The 23301-nt window shown below is 39.2% G+C and overlaps 1 protein-coding gene across 1 annotated transcript in view; it reads left to right on the top strand.

Annotated features, from left to right (window-relative positions):
- Nucleotides 1–23301, top strand: part of MME (membrane metalloendopeptidase) — a gene marked incomplete at its 3' end in the record, with an annotated part of 48279 nt that overhangs the window by 5933 nt on the left and 19045 nt on the right. The window contains exons 3-14 of the mRNA XM_082003536.1: nucleotides 3459–3620; nucleotides 5207–5287; nucleotides 6024–6119; nucleotides 6225–6343; nucleotides 7372–7437; nucleotides 10786–10920; nucleotides 13260–13361; nucleotides 16377–16513; nucleotides 16614–16707; nucleotides 19767–19895; nucleotides 20791–20889; nucleotides 22679–22759. Of these exons, the coding sequence (XP_081859662.1) occupies nucleotides 3459–3620; nucleotides 5207–5287; nucleotides 6024–6119; nucleotides 6225–6343; nucleotides 7372–7437; nucleotides 10786–10920; nucleotides 13260–13361; nucleotides 16377–16513; nucleotides 16614–16707; nucleotides 19767–19895; nucleotides 20791–20889; nucleotides 22679–22759 (1301 nt within the window). The remainder of the gene's footprint in view (nucleotides 1–3458; nucleotides 3621–5206; nucleotides 5288–6023; nucleotides 6120–6224; nucleotides 6344–7371; nucleotides 7438–10785; nucleotides 10921–13259; nucleotides 13362–16376; nucleotides 16514–16613; nucleotides 16708–19766; nucleotides 19896–20790; nucleotides 20890–22678; nucleotides 22760–23301) is intronic.

Genomic DNA, 23301 nt, shown 5'->3' with positions numbered 1-23301 from the left:
TTCTCCTGTATCCTCCTGAGGTCACTGGTTGTTATGTCATCTTATATCACTTTATTTGTAAGCTATTAAAGCAACAACTGGCAATCAGGAATACTGTAATAAAATTAATCATTAAAAGTAATTGAGATAAGGCTCTACATTCTTCAGTGACAGGGAATTGAATGAACAACTGAGAATAGGAACAAACCCAAACCCTGGTTCATCAAAGCAATACTGAGGACTAATGAAAAGTATACCATGTAATATCTGTATTTGTACATGTATCAATTAACCTATGTTAAAATAAAATATAATGTCTCACACTTAATATTTACAGAGCAAAAATGTCTCAGTGTGTACAGCCATGAACTTGCCATAAAGCTTCTTTGGGCACAAGTATCAACTTGTAAATAGCTTAGAGCATGTTTAGGATTCTGTCTAGCCTAACCGGTCCTGCTGACTTTGAAGGGGCAATTCATGTGTCATTATGCTTCTGGGCTTAGTTGATAATATTTCACTGATTTTGATATATCCATGGTATCAGCCAAATAATGAATGGTTATCTTGGGGTTCAGATGTGCAAATTACACTCTTGAGGAAAGTACATTCTTGAGGAGAATACTTAATATATGTATTTTGCATGAAGCCCTAAGTGAAAGGCTACAGTTCCCATGACTGAACTCTTTCTGTTATGTTTGCAGTATTTAAACTTAAAGTTGATTAGCTAATATTGGCTAGCTGAGACTTTGCAGCAGAAATACTATGATAGATGATTATTTTTGTGTGACAGTAGTAGACAAGGAAGATTAAACAGATGCTGACTACAAATAGAGCAACCTGATTCCACAGTTAAAGCAAGGTTTGATATTACATAGACTGTTAATAATTTCTCAGATTTACACAAGTTGTGGTTTCTTCTGGGCTTTGGTTTTGGTTTTTTTTGCAAAAGTGACCAGATGGTGGGTAAAAGCCATCTTTTCTTGGTGTTGGAAGATTTCTCTATCTTACCATTACTTTCTGGCAGGGCTGGCACACTGCTCTGAATGAGCCAGCTGTGGTGTCCAGTCCTGGCTATTAAAGTCTTTGTTGCTGGACTAACACATGCCAAGATAATCCAAGGCACAGTGTTGCCCCCAAATGCTGCTCCAGCCTAGCAGAGAGGTTCATAAGGATACCCTTAAAACAGATGTTAGTAATAATTAGCAATCTTCCTCTTTCACAGAAAATAGATGGAGCTAGGACAGGAATAAAGTGTGCCATTCAAAACATTACCCTTCCACTACATGAAATGGGACAAACTAGACAGAAACGAGTACCAGAGTTTACACAATCACAGAATAGGTGGGGTTGGAAGTGATCATACAGTCCAACAGTCCAGCTTAACTCAGGGTCAGCTAGAGGAAGTTGCTCAGGATCTTCTCCAGTCAAGTTTTGATTACTTCCCAGATGGAGACTTTGCAAGTTCCGTGGCAACCCATTACAGTGTTTGACCACCCTTACAGTAAGAAGCTGCTTCTTAAGTTCAGAAGGATTTTTTTTTTTCCTTATTGCTGTATGTGTTCATTGCCTCTTGTCCAAGTTTACAGGCAGAGGGGAAATTCCTTGCTCTAACAGGCTGGACAGTAGGGCTGGATGCTTGACTTTCTCAAGAATGGGTAGAAAGAAAGTGTCCAACTTAGTAAAAACATGACTGAATTTCACAATCTCTGGCTTTTGGCATGATCCTGTATCTTCTCAAACTGAAGTCAGCCAGCCATTGACTTCAGAAGGAAAAGCATCGGGTGCTAGGCATTGTATCTATTTCCGCAGTGGGTTTTACGCTACTGAAGCAGTCTAAAATTGAAAATGCATGTGTTTGTTGATTTTTCCATCTTCCAAGCACTGGAACATTGTAAAACCATCAGATGTTGGCCTCAAATATAACACACTTAAGCCAACTGAAGATCCCAAGATAAACGGGGGTAGGGGCAGGGGACAAGTCAATGTAAATACTATAGCCTGTCCATCTACCTCTCATTTCCACCAGCATAAGACATGGAAAATTTTGAAAGTACTGGAGAAATAGCTATAAATATTTGACTCACCCACGTGGGAGGAATGAACACTTGAAATCACAAGCCTCACCATTTACTAAAAATAATGTCTGAAAATGGGAAGGATATTCATTATCCTGGGAAATTCAGAGGTATCGCTAGCTCTTGCTTGCCTCCTAGCACCTCTCCTTTCTGTGAGAGAATTTGTGCTAGCATACTAGTGGTGAAAGCAGTCTAAGTGGAACAGGAATACAAAAAAGAAAAAGCACAGAACATTTACAAACAGCAGCTGGAAAACTCTCATCAAGGAATCAAATTTCACTAGAGAACCCCATGTCGCGATCAGTCAGTGACTGGTTAGTCTTTGATGAGCCACTTCAAGAAGGTCAATAGGGATAGCAAGAGGCAGTATCAGTTCTAGAATAAAACCTGGAGTAGGTCTCAAAAATCAGTAGATTCAGGAAAGCAATAATAGGAAAAGTTTATTGACAAGAACTTAAGTGGTACAACAAAGTCATTATTTTACTGAAATAGATTGGATTCAGCTGAGCCGACATCATACTTAATTACTTAGATTACATTACAGTGGATACTTAACCTCTGATATGTCTTGTGCTTTTAATTTCTCCTTTCACAACTTTTCAATACACAGAAGTGTAAGTCAGTAAATGAAACATCTTATATTTTATTTAAAACTGAGCAACCACTCACAAGGAGTAGGAACATTAGTCAGTTTACCCATCAGTAAACCCAGGCAAGAGAAAAGTATGTGAGTTAAGGGCAGTAAAGGAATAGTAATTCATTGTTCACTGACTAGTATTTGTTTGGTCTAAAACATTCAAGTACAAAACACATGGACCTGTTGGAGCGGGGCCAGAGGAGGCCACAGCAATGCCCCGAGGGCTGGAACAGCTCTGCTGTGAGGACAGGCTGAGAGCACGGTGGCGGGGGTGGGTTTAGCCTGGAGAAGAGAAGGCTCCAGGGGAGACCTTACTGCAGCCGGCCAGGACTGAAAGGGGGCTTAGGAGAAAGATGGGGACAGACTTTTTAGCAGGGCCTGTAGCAATAGGACAAGGGGTAATGGTTTTAAACCAAAAGAGGGGAGATTTAGACTAAATATAAGGATGAAATTTTTCACAAGGAGGATGGTGAAACCCTGGCCCAGGTTGCCCAGAGAGATGGTAGATGCCCCATCCCTGGAAACATCCCAGGTCAGGCTGGACGGGGCTCTGAGCAACCTGCTCTGGTTGAAGGTGTCCCTGCTCACTGCAGAGGGTTGGACCAAATGGCTTTAAAGGTCCCTTCCAACACAAACTGTTCAATGATTCTATGATTCCATTCTAAACTAAAGGAAATACATTTATTACATCCCTCTTCAGAGCAAACAAATGTATTAATTTATTTTCTGTAAAGACTCTCTATGCCTTGATTTGTTTTGTATTACAGCAGCCCGAATCCTTGAGAACATGGACACCACTGCAGAGCCTTGTAATGATTTTTACCAATATGCCTGTGGAGGATGGCTTAAGAGGAACGTCATTCCAGAAACCAGCTCCCGTTATAGTAACTTTGACATTTTAAGAGATGAACTAGAAGTTGTTCTAAAAGGTCAGTGGCATTTATGTTTGTGGACTATATAAAGTTTCTTCTTTGGCTTACATGTTATTCTAATAAGATGTGGTTGTCTAGCAAAGCTTAAAATACTACCAAATATTTCAGTTTCTTTCTGTTCAGTTCAGGACAAATCTACCATAAACTGTTTTCTTGGAGAATGCTGTGGAAGTTATGCTGTTGTGTCTGACACTGGAGCGGACTTGACCAGACCTGACCTTTCTGGTATCTGGACTCCATGTGCTCATCTGCATATTGTAACAGCTGAAATCCATATCATTACCCTCATGCACTAACAATAGCAGCCAAGATAGGTGAAGAAGAAAGAGGTCTGCCTGTTTCCAAGTCAGCTGAAATGCTGGAAGTTGCTCTCTGGCAGTGTCCTGCATATCTATATTCCATCAGCTAAATCCCAAAGAGCTGGCAGGCAATTTTCTAACTAGTCACATCATAAACTTACAAATGTTCCTTTTTCCACAAAATGTAATAGTGTCAAATTGTCCATATTCCTCTTTTTCATATGAAAATAGCAGAGTCAAAGAAGTCAGTTTATACTCATGAAACGTTCTCCAAACCACCCTCTCCAGACTGAATAACCTTTTTTTACTTGGCGTATCTTCTGGATTTGCCAGGTTTGCAGTGTATGGATGCCGTGGTGTTCCTTAGGCTCCAGTTTCTGTGGAGCAAAGCAACTGCAAAGTAGTCATTGGAGTAACTGTAAAGTAGTGGCAAGAGTGGGGCTGCCCCACAAGGGAAGGCGAGCCCGGAGCTGACTGTGACTCGAGGCAGGCAGGGACAGAGGCCTCACAGATCAGGGGCTCAGTCCCACAGGACCCAAACCAGAAGAGTGCAGCAGGCCCAGTGACAGTGACTGAGTACGGCCAACAGCCCCACGATGACCAGACAAGTCCATAGTCATGCAGCAGGTCTCAGGCCAGGCAGGCAGGCAAGGTCCAGCATACCTACCAGAGCGTGGGCAAGGGGCTGACCTGGACTGCTGCTCCCGAGCCAACAGTTATAGGGTGCACAAGTGAAGGCACCAGATGAGGCTTCTTACGGCTCTTTCTTACAATTTAGCTGTTTTCACAGAAGTACGATCCAGCATCACACAGCTTGCACCATACCAAGGCAGACCTTGAACACAAAACAGCTAAACTCCTGGCTGCAGTGAAGAGATTGCCGGTTAGAATTACAGGAGAAGATGGTTACAGGCTGGTCAGTGCAGTTAGAGCCTGGTAGTACACGTAGGGCCCTGACAGCAAGTCTCTTCACACAATAGCTTGGTCACCTAAAAACTGTCCCTGAAAAGTCAGAGCATTTGTATTTTGTCAAGGGTGATCCACAGGGTATCTGACTCCTTTATGCTCAATATATTAAGACAGACTGATGTAATTGCAAGCCATATACTCTCCAGAGCTTTTCCTCCTCAGCTTTTGAAAGGCAAAGCTTCCCTGGAATTTGAGATGGATGTGGAGTACTACTATCCACCCTCTGGTCCTCAGGATGGTATCCACTATGGTTCCTTCAGTACCTTTCCAATAAAGATCAGACATTAAGGTATATTTGTGGTCTGTGTGTTTCAGATGTCCTCGACACACCAAGCAGTAATGATATAACAGCAGTGCAGAAGGCAAAAACTCTGTATAGATCGTGCATAAATGAAAGTAAGTGTCTCCTGAAGTTTTTGCACATAGGATATATAAATACCATCCACAGAATCCCACCTTCACAGTCAGCTATACCTATACCCTCCTAGTTTCTGTGCATCATCTTTCAGAAATTCTTCACAAAAACTAAGTGTATCCATTCTATAGAGTCAAATGAAAATGCAAATAGTAAAATCAGTATTGCATCTCCTGTTTTACTAGCTTTGATATTTTAGGTGAGATTACATTACTCTTCAGTTATCAGTTTGCTGTAGATATTTAAACTCAAATCCTTTCAGTTAAATGTGGGTTAACTTTTGTAGAAATTATCAGGGATGAGGTGGAAAATAACTGGCATACCAGGCTTCTAGGAAGACAGGGAGATCATTTATTTCAAGAGTTTGAGCTAGATGCTGACACTAGAATGAGGAGCAGTAAAACAGTTAGCAGTGCTTCCTAAATCACATGTTTTTATAGTTTCTATAATATTATTAATACTTCTCAAAACTATTATTTCAAGCTATCTGCAGAATGAAAATACAGTTGTTCTTCAATGTCACAGTCACAAGGATTTGTATATGCTGTTTGCAGTCATGACTGAAACAGTTTTTTAATTAAATGTTAAAGCACAGTCATACATCAGAGCATACTCCTATTGTGGTGGTGGTATACTCATATATTATAACTCATTATAATAGTATAACATTTGTGTATTTTAAAGTGTCATGGTAACTCATTTTATTTTTCCCAAAAGCTACCATTGATAGCAGAGGTGGAAGGCCTTTAATCAGTTTATTGCCACAAGTATCTGACTGGCCTGTAGCAACAACTAACTGGGATTCTTCCTATGGTAAGATAATCTGTGCTTATTTCCTTTTCAGTTAAAATTTCTCAATTACTGTACTTCTCATTGCTTACCAAAAATAGAGACTGAGTATACCTTTCATTTGCTTAGGTACTGCTTGGACAGCTGAGACAGCTATTGCACAGCTGAACTCCAGATACGGAAAAAAGGTCCTTATTAATTTTTTTGTTGGCACAGATGATAAAAATTCCACAGCACATATCATTCATGTAAGTCTCCCTGGGTGGCATTGCCTTGTTGATCATAAAAGTGCAGCAAAATAGCTAGAAGCATAGACAGAAATGTTAGTCAGGAGAAACATCAGTGATCTGAATTTTACCTAAGTTGTAGATTTATTTGTGAATCTATGTAGTTTTCAAACTTAAATTACCAGTTTCACAGTGCACTGTCCGTTCTCAAAGTTAACATCTTTATTCCGTGCACTCATACACTGTTATTCTCCAGTGAGATGAGAATAATTGTGACATATATAGACATACAGACACAATTTATGTGTATGCTGGTCAGAAGACAGACATGATCTACTTATATATGCATGCAAGCAAATAAGTAAACATGATCTCCTTACCATGTACTTCAGGCAGAAATCTCTGTCACTGAAAACCTGGGCTACGGTCCCAATGGCAGAAAGCCCACAAGAGGGTTGTGTTTTCACAAGGTATTCAGATGCCAGAGTACTAACGGGACCTGCAGTCAGCTGGCACAGCTATGAAAGTGGCTGAGGACATTTGCATAAGGCGTATGTCGAGAGTGCCCTACCTGTAAGTGTAAGACGATCTCTGAAAATGGAAAACCCAGAGGAAGACAGTATTATGCGTGGTGAATCTTCACCAGCTACTCCTGAGGCGCAACAGTTACAAGAGCAAAGGTCTAATCTTTCTTGTCAATGGGTAGATAGATCCTTGACTACGTTGCATGTGTGAGTTCCAGAGATGCAGTAACTGCCTTGCTTGTCTGTGGACTCTTTTGTCTTCTGTATATCCACTGTTTTCACACTGGTTACGCATAGCATGCATTGTTCAGCAACAGAAAAGAAAAAGACTGAAAAGAAAGACAGGAAGTGTAAGGAGAGTGAAAAGAGGGAAAGGAGGGGAACAGGGTGAGAGAGAAACTCCCCTTTGGCCAGAAGATAATTTGGCAAGAGTGAAGCATCAGCAACCTGTCATTGACAAAATAATAATACAATGCTATGCCATTTTGTCCTTAAGCACTTTTTAATTTTTATTTCCATTTATAGATTGATCAACCTGGGCTTGGCCTGCCTTCTCGTGACTACTACGAATGCACTGGTGCATATAAAGAGGTAAAATGAAGCTGACGGATCACTGACTAGATTTTAGAAGTTTTAGCCTGTATTTTCAAGCCAGACATAGCCTCAAGAGTGGGGATAGACAAAGAGCAGGAACAGTCCTTCCCCAAAGAGATTCCAGTACTGCCTCTGGGACACATCACTGGGAGAACTGGGGAAACTGGAATAGAAAGGTAATAGTGATGAGCATTTAAACAAGGTTGATCTGCAGGTGAGACTAGCATGTGTGACAGATTGGAGAAAGAAGTTCTAACATGGGTAAGTGTGCAAGACAGCAGGAGAGCTGAAAGAGAATACAGAGGAATTAGATTAAGGGCAAGTAGAACTAAGTTAGCTAAGAATGGGAGGGAGTGTAACAAGTGTCCTGAAGATGACGTGTTGCAATACTATGCCATAAGTTTGATCTTCCTGGCAGCACTAGGAGCCAAGGGGGTTTTGTCTAGGCTCCAGTTGCCAGTACGTACCAATTGTCTCTGCACCAGATGAGAAGACTGCATGTTCCTCTGGCATCACTACACCCCAGACATCCACACAGTCTGCCTTCCTGTGTCCCCCTCCCTTCTCTTCCATTCCTCTTGTAATCGCTGAACATGTATGTGGAAGAAAAGTACTAGCTTTTCCAGGCCATTCCTGTATGATTATGCAAGTCAGAAGAGGGACAGCTACTTGACGTTTTAGGACCTCTTGGAAAGAGATAAACAATAAACAATTTAGCTTTGTTACACAACTTCTGCCAGGCTTCACAGCTGGATCAAGAGATACCTCATAACTGTCAAAGTTGTATTAAGATAGAACATGAGTGCTTATGGATTACCCCTGTTCTGTCACCACAGAAAGGATGCCATTCTGAACTATGATTGATTGGCAAGTGCTGCAGGTGTCAGTGGAGTCCAGGTGGACTACTCGTATCACTAATGGGCTTAGAAAGGAAAAAAGAATCATTCAGAACCAAAGAAAGACACACTTTTCTGCATGAAAGATCTGAAAAGATCACAGTCCCCTAAGTCAGCTGCTGAATGAAAATGCAGTAGCTAAAGTACATGATATCATAGAAATTGCTTCAGATACCTAAAATTTCATATGAATTTCATATGATCTTCTTTAATTCATGTTTAGTTATTATTCGTATGCACTTTCATTAACCTGTTAGCACTGACACTGTGTATCCCTTGTCGCTAATCTTGGATGTGCTTTAAGTGCTTGAGAGCTGAAGTATGTGTATTTGCTGAAGTCATGTAGCTGAAACTGCTACCACAGTAGCCTTTAATTAGCCAGTTTTCTTCCGTGTAATTAAATGCAGAAGCGATGAGAAAGCATACAAAACATTTTGGATTTGTAGGTATTTTGCTGACTCACTAACAGTTAATACTCTAATACTGATTATATTTAATTACAGATCATATGCTAGTAAAGACAATCATTACCGTATTAACTGTTGTTACATTATTATCACATGTTTTTTGGCCTCTAGGAGCTGGGTCATGTATCACAGTTTGCTCCCTTCCTTGTATTACAGCCACTGCAGCACTAAAAGACAATTCCCATTCTAATCTCTGACCTACCTGAAAGTATCATACTACTTTCCACTGCTGGAAAGTAGAGGAGGAAGTATTTTAAAAAACACAGAGATTTATCTCTGAAAGGCAGATTCAAAACATTCTTACAAGCATGAATACTTCAAGCGAGATACGTTCCTCCTTTCAATCCCTGCACTCTGATAGCAGCCTTTTCTTGGCTCTGTGTCCTGCTGTGTCATTCTACTCTGAGCTGTACCTAGCAAACAAGGTATTTGCCTCCTGCACTTTAACCTCTGGCTTTGTCAGGACTTCCCACCACAAAGCTACAAGTGGAATCTGTGAACAAGGTATTTTTTAAATCTTTTGTAGGATATATGACTCCTCTGCTCATACAGGAGTTATTCTGATGTCTAAGTTCCCACTAAAATATCTGAGAGTATTTACACAGTCCATCTGAAATTAGCTGACTTAGTTCTTTGCTACCTGACCATACAATGATCTGCACTTTAGGCTAAAAATAAAGTCCATTGTTTGGTACCTGAAGACCTCTGTTGACTGACGGGTTTGGGGTGATGTCAGTACTGAATTTTTATAAATTGTATTTGGATACTTTAAAATGGTATTTACAGTCTTGGTATGCACTGTCTTCTGTGACTTTTAGCTGTCACTGGTTTCATGAGATTTTTTCTTTCTGGTAAAATAGTCTCTCTCGATTAAAAATAACACTTCAGGATGCTGTGAGGCAACTGTCTTTTTGAAGTCTGCTGTCAGGACTTCTCATGAGCTTCTCAGAGTCTTCCAGCGCACCCAGCTGTTAGAGCACAGCACTGTTGGTAGGTAGGAGAGGCTGACAGGAGATGGATGGCAAGGAAGGTAGTTATCAAAATGGCTGTATAAATGTAGCACTCATTAAAGGGGTGCGTCCTGCTGCCTCCAGAGCTGAACATACTAAAATATTTCTATTAATAAAGTTGATGACATGCACATCTTATTAATCCTAAATTTTATCACTGTTTTAGTAGATTATGCTATTTTGCATAAAATAGATTTATTATTAGATAGCTAATCTAATATTATGGGCCTTTATTTGCACTTAAGAAGCATATTGAAAACAGCATTTCTGTTGATAGAAAAATGAGTGTGGCTTAAAGAGGAATTAGAAATATTAATTATTAATTATAGAAATATAATGAGATCTGTAGATACTTGACAGTGTAACATTTAAGACACTATAATTCCATGTTTCCATTCTTATCCTTGGTGAATTCTGATATGTTAAGTTTAATATATACTATATTGTCTATAGTATATCTCGGTATACTAAATTCAGATACAGCAACATGATTTCTAAATGTTTCAAGAAGCAATTGAGGAGGTACACTGCTTCTGGGAGTAGTTTTCCCACAATGCTAATTCAATACAGTCCATCAGCATTTCACTCGGTTTTATGTTTCTGGGAACATTGCTCTTTGGAAGCGGTATTTTTGGAAGATGTAATTAAAGTGAGCTAGAAAAAACATGGGTGATGGTTTAAATATGGACGTACAAATGTCTCATTTTAAATAATGAAAACACAGTGCAGTAGTTGAGACTGTTTAGCTTTGAACAGTGCTACAAATTATATAGCAGTTTTCCATGAGGGAATTTTCAAAGTTAATTTCTATTTATGATCTAACAGCATTTCAGAATAAATTACTATTAAACTATTTAAGAAAGGGATGAAGAACTATAGTTCATAAAAATAAAGATGAAATCTTAAAGATAATCAAGGTATGCTATACTTTGAAGAGTTTTGTCTTTAAAATGTATGTATTTTTTCCTGCAGGCATGTTCTGCCTATGTTGATTTCATGATTTCTGTAGCTAAATTAATCCTACAAGAAAGAAATATTTCTTTCAATGAGAGCGAGATTTCTGAACAAATGAAAAGAGTTATGGACCTGGAGAAAGAGATTGCCAATGTAAGAAAAACATTTTTAAAGTATCCTTTAAATAAGTGACTTTTTTCTTAATACCTAAGAAAGCTAACTGTAAGCTAAGTTACTTGCTAATCTTATTTTGTGGGACCAAAAGCTGTCCAAAAATGTGTGGGGCGTGGAACACCTAAGAGGAACACATAATAAGAAAGACATGCCTTCTAAGGAGCAAGGGAAAATATTTGAGTTAGCTGTTTTCCAAATAGCAAAATGTTTTCTCCTAATCTGTTCACAGAAGCCCTTCAAGAGAAAAAAGAGAGAGCAAAAGAGAGAAAGACTTGGTTTGTGTTTAGTCTGTTTCAGAAAGTGAGTTTTGGGTGATGCTTTCGGGCCTCTCCTCCCTTTGTCCCGTTTTCCCTGTGGGCTGTTTGGTTATTCCCAACCCTTGGCCTGCCATGCAACACAAAGTCATGTTTGTCCTGCACAAGCTGCTCCACAATGCTGATTGTTCCAAGTGCATTGTTAATTAAATGCTGTTCTCCACTAAAGTATGGCATGGAGAAATAGCTAGAATTTCAACTTGCACAGAGAAAAACAAATGGAAATTCAGGCATTCATGAGCAAAAATGTGGCTTATGATTATTAAACATTTCAGAAGCTGAGGATGAGTGTAAAACAAGCCAAATACAAGCTTTCTAGCTTCAGCTACTTTTCAAGTTGCACTGATAGTAAGGGCACATGTTTGGCAGAAGAAAGCCTTCTCCCCGTTTGTATAAACTAAAACCATCTGATTTTGATTTTCTTCACATTTTCCTGAGAAACACACCTCTGTGCTTAAATCAGAGATGAAAAATTAGTACAAGAAAAGGAATTAATTGGAGAAATATTAGAAGGGGAGTACAAAAGGAAAACACAACTGAAATGTGTCTACAGCAGTTGCTGCTGGTAGAGAGTACAGTTGGTGGTGGGTAAGCTGCTATTGCCTCACTTTTTAACCTCTTTCATCGAAAAAAGCACCAGCCTGAACATTACTGGAAGATGGCTGGCATTGTGCTCTTGGGAATTCATTAAAGAAAAGGCCGAAGAATTACTGAATGCACAATAGATTAAGGAAGAGGACACAGAGAGAAATCTTTCTTAAAAAAGGATAGAGAGATATAAAAACAGACTTGGCATGACTGATTTTTCAAAGCAGTTTAAATGGGTAAACTCTACTCTTCTTGTTCCCGACCGAGCCAGTTAAGAGTACTTGAGGCAGTAGTGATGTAGATTCGCCCGTGAATTACTCTCATGGATCACAAGATCACTCTTTTCCCATAGTCATTTGTGTACCCGCATTTTCTCTTTGTCATCAATAGAAGTGGAAGTTAAAAGGGGGTGGAGTATGAGGGGAGCACGTGCTGATGCTATCACAAAGGTACTTATGCATGAGAGCAAAGCTCTGCAAGAGGATACAAGAATGCACTTCAGAAACCTGCAGAAGCATCCTAGCAAGGGACACACTAGTTTGAGGGAAAGAACAGAAAGATATCCAAGAACATAGACCAAGGGAGTAGTTACCATGAGGTGCTAGTTTTGTCTCCTCTCAGTCTACCTTGTCTGCACCCTAATTCCAGACACCTCCCTGCTGACACTTGCTGTCTAGAGACTCCAGTGATACACTTGCGTCCTAAAGCACCACCACGGACACAGCTCTCTGTCAGTCAGGCAGTTTTATTGTCTATAAGAAATGGCCCTAATACAGTCATGCCATTAAGGTGATAATGTATGCACATTGTTAACATGCTGGTGCAAAACCACATTGCCTAGACTAATACAAAGCTTACTTGAATTCTGACTCCCTTTCTATACAGTGGTTCCAGAAAGAACACATCAGATAGGTAGCACACACATCCTGATCAGAGTGCTCACACTGCATTCCTACCACACCATACTGGTCACCCTGTACTCAATAAATACATCTCCTTTATTCCCTTCTCCCAGAATTTTGCACCTTGCATCATTCCATGAATATCATGAGCACTTTCTTGTGTTGAGTGTATCTATTGGTAGGTACCAGTGTCTACTCAGTGCTTTGAGCGGTCTATGTGCCAATCAGTGTTCCTGCACTGCCTGAGTTGTTGATGCTCTTAACAGAAAACAAATCCAAAAAGTAAGCTCCATTTTACTGTCAGAAACTTAGTTTATTTAATCTTTTATATGCTTTTTAATTTGTAAAATGCTGTCCATATTTACATGTAAGGTACTTTACAGTTAATGCAAACATATAGTAATGTATTAAGCCAGAAATACTCACTTTCTTCTTGTTACTTCCACTTACAAAAATTCCTGTGAACTGACTCAATGTGCTTAATAATTTTCTCATGATTAACTTTGATTGATAGGCAACAACAAAACCTGAAGACAGAAATGATCCACTTTTGCTGTACAATAAAATGACCTTGGCACAACTCCAAAAAAACTTCTCATTGGAAATCAATCATAAGGTGAGTGATCCATAATCTGATACTTTAACTTCTAATTTATGACTGATGAGATTAAACAATGAAGCCTGACAGTTTCTTTTAAAGACAGTTCTTGAGCTTAGACGTATTTGAAATTGAACAGGATACCCGATGTGCACACTATGACCTAAACATCTGGAGACATTAAGCTGTATGTAAAAGACTGTTTCTAACTTGAAGGCAGATCTTGCCCTCTGCTTCAACACGAAGAGATGGAAAACAACAAAGGAAAAAACCCCACCATGAGTTTGACTTATCCTCATGGATTCAGGATGGTAAATCTTGCAAAATTTGCACATATATAACCCTTGCTGGAAATCAGGAGAGTATTCTGTGCACAGTACAAATAAATTCCCTTCCTGTAATTACCACAGCAGCTCCAGAGGGCCTAGGACAATAGTTAAGACTCTAGCCACCAATTGATTCAAATGTGTTGTAGTGTGACCACTCAGGCCCGCTCTGTTTATCCAGAGCTGCAGATTCAGAACAAGAAGTCCTGTTTTTCCAACATTTCCTCTGTAAGATGGGCTCCCAACGCAAGCGGAAAGGAGCCCAGGAAGTCATGACTATGAATCAGGAAGGTTCTCCCCATTCCTCCCACTGCAGATCCCCCAGCATGTTTCAGCTCTGCCTTTTCTCTTATCCTGATCCATGTGCCATTTGTGCAGTGTAACCTTTAATTCATGGCACCACAAAGTCCATCTAAAGAATGGCTAAAGATTTGATAACGTAGTTTTATCACAAACGATTTCTACATCAGTACCTTGCACGACAGGCAAGCAGGTGCACTAATGATGTGTCACATGGAAAGCACTGTGGTCTGACTGGCAGGAGTGCATTATTGAGTCTTTTGAGGCAGTAAGATACTATGAAATACTATTATTCCTACCACAATTTCATAATCACTGCTATTTTTATTGACTTTAAATTCTTCAACTTTAAATTATATGACAGTTCACTTCTGCCTAGCTTAATTTGTTTCATGATTTACCTTCTCCCACAGGTCTTAGTTGAACAGCTACCATTACAGTCAAAATGTCAGAAACTAACTTCTGTTGTCACAGAATGGTATTGCCATGGTTATTTTTAGTTCCTGGGGAGTGCTGCAGATCAGCAATAATCATCTGCTCTAAATTTATCCAAAAATGCTCAAAAGACACATGATGGGAGTTGGTAGCATTGTTGTAATGGTCTAAGGATAGAACAGTAATTATTCCTAAGATTAGCTTGAAGTTTGCTGCTTCTCTTTCAAACCTGAAGTGATGCTATTCCTGAAAGCTTATCTGCTTTCCTCAGCTACATTAGTTTGTCTGATGAAAGACATCATTACCTTTCTAATAAAACTTTCCTCTCAAAAGATACAGACTGGGAAAAATCACCAATACTTTTTGAAGTAATAGGCATAAAAAAAAAAATTAACAAAAAAAAATTTATTAAAAAAGTACAAATATTATTTGTTTCTTAAATGTAACACCTTCCTTTTCGTTACTAAAATGAGTACCTACCCAGTGTGGTAAAAGCACTGAGTAGCTTGAGAGTTTTGATGATTATTTTCAGCTTCTGTTCTGAATCACTTTCTCAGTCAAATGGTGGTCCGCAGAAGCCATGGATTAGCAAACCTTGGGCCAATATGGAGAATTTGAAGCAGTGTGTATAGAGCTAGCTGTAACATCAGTGTCATTTACTAAAAAATGAATGGGGAAATTGGAGGAATATGTAACATTGTACAATCTACAGTATTCCAAGCGGAAGGATCTGTCTCTCTCAGTGGGTACCATGCAGAGGAAGGCAAGTAACACACTTAATCCTTGTGAAAATACTTAGCTTGACATCAGCTGCAGGTGTGAACTTCCTGGGTAGGGGAATGCAGAGGTTACAATCTCCCATGAATACTACTCTGTTGCTTTGGGTTCTGTGCCAGAGGAACAGCAACGTGGTTGCACGCAGTCTGGCTTCTTTGCCCCGTACCGCACGGCTGCAAGGCTCGGATCCCAGTGCTGCGCAGCCGGGCAGCGACCACAGTCTGCGTTCTCTTAGTGACTCCGTGTTCTCCAGTCAGTCCCTTGACCCATCTACTGTCTCGGGCACATGATATTACTAACCAAAGACTTAGCAAAGGGAAATTAATTTTTCTCATCAGCAACCTAGTAAGAGTTGCCAGCTGAGAGTGCCCATGCACTAAAATAATGCTCTGTTCAGACTAGATAGACACTGCAGAATGAGAACTTAACCAGAAATAATTTTCATAGGCACTGGGTCATGAAAGTAATGTGGGCCTCTCACAAAGGTGAACACCAGCTTAAAGAAAATCGGCTTAGGACCAGAGAGGCAGGAAACGAACATGAACTCTCCGTCTGAGGTTCATCTGTCACAGCGCTGCAGGCTGACCTGCTCACCAGTCAGTTGCTTCTCCGGTATCTCGTACTGCGGCATGCAGAGGAAAGTGCATTATAGCTACTGCCTCTAGTGTGTCTGTGTTAAAGCCTATTAAAATAAAGCCTTTTATGGACTTCAGAGTGCTTCAGGACAAGTCCTTACCATATGCTTCAGAATGGATTGTCAAATATACTAACAAATCTTACAGCTCCATAGATACAGAGATATACTCTCCTGAAAATCAGGCTTTGGGGCTTTTAATCATGCTTTGATTTAAAAGTTTCTTAGCCAAATGCAGCAGAAAGGCAACTGAAAATTTTACTTCATGTACCATTTCTGCTTTTCCAGCCTAAAAGGAAGGGGTTGTAACATTAATTGTGTTAGTCTGAAATCAAAACAATATCTCCACCCTTTCTGCTAAATATCACCCTATTTTAATAGGATTTCAGAGCGCAGAGGATATAAATTATCTCAGATATGGCTCCATTTACAAGTAGCACAGCTATTAGGAAAACTAAAGGCAGAGCATTTGTGTTATGCAAACATATTTAAACTGAAAAAAACAGCTAAATACTCTTTCTTTGTGATTCAACCATGTAATACTGTGTATTGATTTTCCAGGTATTCAGTTGGTCAAAATTCATAAATGATATAATGTCCACTGTACAAATTAACATTGAGAACACCGAACATGTCATTGTTTATGATCCAGAATACCTTATCAGGCTGAAGTCTATTCTTAATAAATACACTCCCAGGTAGGTATATTAGGTATTTTTGTAATTTGCATTTTGTTTCCAATAAAATTCAAAAAGCCCCAAAACATTAACAGCTTATTATTGTTGTTTTGTTAAACAGAGACCTTCAAAATTACATGATCTGGCGATTTGTAATGGATCTTGTTAACAGCCTAAGCCGTAACTACAAGGACACAAGGAATGCTTTCCGTAAGGTGCAGAAATTAATCTCTTTCTTTTTAAGTTGTAAAGATGACTTTTGTGAACCATAAAAAGATAATCTTTTTAATGTAGTGTGTAAAAATTTAATGTATTTTGAATTTTGCACACAAAAGCTAGATGTGTTTGTTGAAGCTTCTGCCGGAGCGTACACATAATTTATATGATATATGCTCAATAGCTGGAGTGGATTTCAAAAGCACTGTTCTGGTACTTTGTCTCCATGTTTTTCTGAATCTAAATTAATCCCCATTTTGATAACAGAACAGTCCCATTTATTTGCAAATGACTACAGTTCTGACTGATTTGTTACAAACTCTTCAGCATCCAAAGTAATAGATTCAAAGTCAAACACTTTGCCCAATCTTGTTTTTCAATCATTTGAAATATCTGATCCTGACGATACTTTAGTTCTTTGAAGGAAATGCTGAGCAACTTCACAAACAGATTGGAGACGGAAGTCCTTTGTATTTCCACAGTAGAACTTTCTACTTTGTAAGTTTGCTGAGCTCCATTAAAAAAGGTTAAGGCCATTTTCTTATATCTGTTAGTGACATAATAAGCACTTTTACACAGATACACAGCTTTTTAAGGAGCTTCTGCTTGTTACAGAAAAAGATAGTCATTACTGGAGAAGTCGACAAATGTTCAGTTTGGTCAGTTTTATATATCTGAACAGGGCAGTCTTATTCATTGATTATTTGTCTTTTTTCCCTACTCTTTAAAGTATGAAACTATTTTAATATAAAGCTTCATATTTGCTTAATCAGTATCATCAGGGAATACTATATTTTCCACTCTAGAAACAAAAGTCATCCCTCACTACATCTTAAGACTTCACTGAGGAATTTTCATTTAGAAAAATGTCATGTTTGAAGGAACAACAGAAAAAGATTTTACCATAGTCTGTGTATAGAAACATACAGTTGCCTGATAATTAATAATATATGATACAGTATAGCTGGAGCTTCTCACACTAAGTGCAGTTAGGTTTGCTTTCAAATATAAATGTTAGGACAGTTACGCCATTCCATGAATCTCCCATTCCATTTTTCTTCTAGGTTGTGTGGCTAATTGGTCACTTACTCATCCAAAACTCCATTTGCTCTAAATACAGATTGCTTAAAATGTGCTACAGAAAGTGCCAGAGTCCTAGCAGAAGGATCATTGGATCTGCAACTACCTCCTTAAGAAATTAGCAAAAAGATCTCAACAGATGACTAGACTGCATGTGTAAATGGGCGTATATGTGTAACTGAGGGGCTATGCTGACACCCTAAATCACTTTCTTTGGTTCTCCATCTCAGGGTCAAATTGTCAGTGTTCACTGTAACATTGATGGTTGGACTTGATGATCTTAAAGGTCTTTTCCAACCTTAATGATTCTGTCATTTGTTCAAAATTGTGCCCTTCCAGCACATCCACTGTCAAGAAGCCCAGATATGGGGGTGGAAGAGCATGCAGAGTACTGTCATGACACTAGTTTAGTACTTACAGCTCCTGGGACTGTATCCTCAGCATACAGTTACTCCCACCAAACAAACAGATCAGTATCTTTCTTTTTTCACAAGATTTGTTCAAAGGCAAAAAAATTGCATTTCCTGCAATTGTAGTTGAGAATTTATGCCCCATGAGGTCAGGAGGTGTAATTTCAGATGTGTCAGCATGGTACATGTACAAATCCACAGTAATGCATTTAAATTGCATGTTATTTTTACTAATAAGCAGGTACGTTTCTGTTGCTGTAGAAGACACCACTTTGGTCTTTCTTGTGCACCTCTGGTGACACTAGGCTTACTTAAAAAGAGTCTAACTCAAGGTTCCTGTGGAGGGCAATCCTGGTCTGGTGCAAGTCCACCATGGTCTCAAGTAGCCCTCTACGTAAGTGAACTATGACTGACTAGGATAAGCTTGAGCAGCACAAAGTGATCTACCAGATTCTTCATTGCACAGTCACTCTGAATTAGTTTCTGAATTAGTTACTATTTTAATTAAGCTCAGTAGTGCCAATGTTTATTACTGGTTTTGCTTTAAGTTCAGGGGGAGAGGGATTGTATTTACGTTTGCTATATAAGCAAATGATTACTGATGCAACCTGTTTGTGTGCAGGGAGTATCTTAAGAAAGAAAGAGGTTAAGGATGACAGATTTTCTAGTCTGTTCAGCTATTTGTCAGTAATGAGTTACAAAAAAGCTCCAACATCACAGGCTCTTCAGGGAGACCTGCAGCAGACATCTCTGAGCTGTGTTGTACTGGTAACATTTTCAAAAGACCATTCCTGTGCCCCTAATGCTTTAGGGTGAAAAGAAACATTATTTTACTAGTAATTCAGTTCAAGGCGTAGCAGTTAGAGCTTTTAACACCAAAAGTCATTGATCTGTACCTCTGAAGAGATGGGTAGCTGCTTCATTGTGGAATATAAACTTCATTATAGAATGTGATTTCAGAGAATTGCACTATAATGACAGTGTCTGCTATATTCCTTGCATTCAGGTGTCATTCCGTTATATTACCCACTCAGCTTTATCACATATTTGTCCATTATCATGACAAAATCCTTGCATACCTTCTAGCAACATCACATAGAGTAAATGAGCTTCTACTCTGCAAGCTCCCAAAGGTGGGACGCTCTGACAGAAGCTGCTAGTTTGGTAGAAAACACAATCCTGCCACTGCAGGAATTAATTTGCTGCATAATCACAAGGGCCCTGTTAGAGCTGGAACTGCAATACAGATCCCTGTAACAGTGAAAGCTTTGTGTCAGGGTGTTCCTTTTTAACATCTCCATTCTTAGTTTTTAGAGTAGTTTCCTTCTCTTTACCTTTTTAAAGGATAAAGAATATTGCTAATGATTCTCATATGTCCTCAGCCTGTGACAGATGCTCCCGTTACAGAGTGAGTCCACCTAACCGTCATAAACATAAATGTGAATTAAGTGCATGTATTAAGGATGACTAGGCTCCTCTGAAACACACATCTGCCAGTCAGGCACCATTCTCCTTCACCTTCTGTGGGCCCAGATGTCACTGTTTTACCTAACGTTTATGTTTCACAGGCACTTTATGGCACGACATCGGAAACGGCTGTGTGGCGTCGTTGTGCAAACTATGTCAATGGCAACATGGAGAACGCAGTGGGACGATTATATGTAGAGGAAGCATTTGCTGGAGACAGTAAACATGTGGTAAAGCTTTTAGCAAACTTAGCTTGTGTGCCATCTAAGCACCACTTAATTGTCACTTACCATGAAGTTCTTTACGCTTTTTATTATCCTTTTCTACAAAGCAGGTCACTTTCTAAAAAACCTAGACTTCAGATTTGTTTCTTAATCAGTGTACCACTGAGGAGTAGCAGGAATGTACATGCTGGGAGAGTCATTCCTTTGCGCCTAAGTACTGCTGCATTACTTGTCTTGAGCTGGCCTGCTTTCCAAGCAAACCACCGCAGTGTGAATTAGTGCGTGAAATAGGAATATTATGTGTGCACACTTGGAGGGAGAGAGGCATCTGCCCACTACACTTGTTCTGTGAGCCAGCCTTGAGCCTAAAGCACCACTGGCGCGTCGGCGATGGACCGTGCGCAAGCCAATACGCACACTCAAGGAACAACACTTAGTGAAATGAACAGTCACTGCTTGTTCTTTGAGACTGATGCTGGTTCACACCCTGCCAACATGGGGCTCAGGGACAATCAGTTATTTCTGTTTGTCTTCAGTCACATAGAAAATTGCTGAAAATTAACCTGGAGCTAGGCCTTAGTTTCCTCCTACTGTAATCAAGGCTTAAGATTTATCATTTTTTGTGGCTGACATATACCAAATAATTTGATCAGATGCACAACGTCCAGCAGATGGATAGCTGACATTTTTTGTAACCTAAGTGGCCTTGCTTTGTGAGCTCATGCCCATTCCCTTTCCTCCCACAGGACAGGTTGAAAGCACAACTTAACTTGAGCTCCAGATTTTAGCAGTTTTAGCAGCTAGTGCAGAAAAAACAAGTCTCTAATAAACAAACTATGACTGTGGAGAAACAATTGGATCATTTTATGTGGATTTGTAACATACCGATGTTTCTTCCAAGGTTGAGGAAATGATTGCAGATATACGTGATGTTTTTATAAAAACCTTAGATGAACTTACCTGGATGGATGCAGAAACCAAAAAGAAAGCAGAACAAAAAGTAAGTTAAATATTGGTAATGTTGTGTATTTCTATAATAATCACTATTTCAATTGTTTTTCCTGGGGAAAAAAAAGGCAGTAACATCTATCAATATTTTATATATACAAAACCACGTAGATTTGTGTTTGTATAGGCATAGCAGCTTACAGACTTCCTATATCACATCCATAGTACATGGGAAGGGGCCTCTGTGGAGATAAGAGCACAAAATCTATATATAAGAATAAGACATTCCAGGCAAATCAGCAATTAAGGGGCTAGGTAATGAATAGCTAAAAGAAAGTAATACTGAAAATGAGAAGGAATGATTTATGGTGATTTAACCAGCTATTATGAGTGACCAAGAAGTCACACCACAGGTTGAATACCATCAGTGAGTTCTCTTTTAAGGGAAGATGTAGCTACAGGCAGCTCTTGCAAGTCTGGAGTAAGTAACAGAAATCCGTTATAGAGAGCCCTGAATTGGGACTGAAACAATCAAAAGAACTACTTATTACATCTCTATTTTGTTATACTGTAGAGATAATAAAAAATCGTCAATTTTTCAATTTTTAATTATAATTATTAAAATTTAAATTTTAAAAAGCTTGGAAAATATCATGGGTTTATTAATTATAGAGCAGCACTTGGCATTTTCCTCCAGAATTTTGTGTTAGAAAATCTTTGGGAAAAACATTTAAAATAACTATCAAAATATTACTGGTTTATAGAATCATAGACTAGAATCATAGAATTGTTTAGGTTGGAAAAGACCTTTAAAATCATAGAGTCCAACTGTTAACCTAGCATTGCCAAGCCCACCACTAAACCATATCCCTCAGCACCACATCTACACAACTTTTAAGTACCCCCAGGGATGGTGACTCAACCAGTTCCTCAGGCAGCCTGTTCCAATGCTTGACAACCCTTTCGGTGAAGAAGTTTTTCCTAATACCAAACCTAAAACTCCCCTGGCACAACTTAAGGCCATTTCCTCTCGTTCTATCGCTGGCTACTTGAGAGAAGAGACCAGCACCCACCTCACCACAACCCCCTTTCAGGTAGTTGTAGAGAGCGATGAGGGCTCCCTTCAGCCTCCTCTTCTCCAGACTGAACACCCCCAGTTCCCTCAGCCGCTCCCCATCAGACTCGTGCTCCAGACCCCTCCCCAGCTCCGTCGCCCTTCTCTGGACACGCTCCAGCACCTCAGCGTCCTTCTTGTTGTGAGGGGCCCAACACTCAACGCAGGATTCGAGGGGCTTTGTTCAAGACTTCAAATCATCAAAATTTGTGAACTTTTAAATAAATTGTTTCACTCCAGTGTAGATGTGGGAGCTAGTTAAGAAATATGGATACAGACACAAACTGAGTCAAACTATACAGATTTCTGGAAATCTGTAAATGTGTTTTCCTATAATGTACTGAAGTTAAAAAACATCAGTTATTAATTTTATTTCTATTTTAGATGCTGTAACATATGTGAAATATTTCCGGATTGCTTCTATTTGTTTAAACCAACCTTTCAACTCAAAAGCATAGCTGAAGTATGTTTGGCTGTCTTGTGCGCATTTCTGTAATTTTACTTAGCAAGGAAGGAACAGAACAGACTTTCAAGAATTTTCCATTGTTATAATTAACTATAAACTTTACAGTGCTCTCAATTAATAACAAAATGTAAACAAAACCCATATATAATTAACATCCTCTGTTTTCTGCAGTTGCTTCCATATTGCATTTATTATATAATTTATGATTGATTTTTAAATATGCCTGGATTTGCTATGGAGATCAAATTATCTTGTCCCTAGGCAAGAGCAATTAGAGAGAGGATTGGTTATCCAGATGAGATTGTGACTGACGACAATAAGCTGAACAGCGAGTACCGGGAGGTAAGTATCCACAATAGACGGTATAATTAGAAAAGGGTCTTGAGGGAAAAAGTGGTGAATTTGCCTTCATAGCCAAGCCAAACCACACACATCTGCACAGAGTAACTCGTGTTCAGTTGTGCAGGTGTAAATAAGGATGTACCAAAAGCCAGTGTAGCACAGCTAATCCAGTACAGATGATGATAAGTATTTGATGGTATTTCAAGGGAATGTATAAATTCTAGAGGAACTGTGCTAGACTAAAACATGGAGCCAATGGTGTTCAGTCCAGTATTTCTAAATCTGCCACGGACTGACGTAACACTGGTTGAAGTGGACACAGTTACACAAAACTTAGTAACTGTCCCTATTTATCAATGGATTGGAATTAGTCCCTGAAGTATGACGTTGGATGACCTGTGTAATTTAAACTGCATCTGAGCTATCTCACCACAAAATGTGATCTTGGTATTCCTTTACCTTGTAGGTTCATTTGTCAGAGTAACTCTATTAATGTATTTAGTATACATGTATGTTCAGGCAGAATATGTCTTGAAGTCAAA

The sequence above is a fragment of the Phaethon aethereus genome, assembly GCF_964289735.1.
Source record: "Phaethon aethereus genome assembly, chromosome: 9".
Classification (NCBI taxonomy): domain Eukaryota; kingdom Metazoa; phylum Chordata; class Aves; order Phaethontiformes; family Phaethontidae; genus Phaethon; species Phaethon aethereus.
This window is presented reverse-complemented; position numbering and strand designations above follow the sequence as displayed.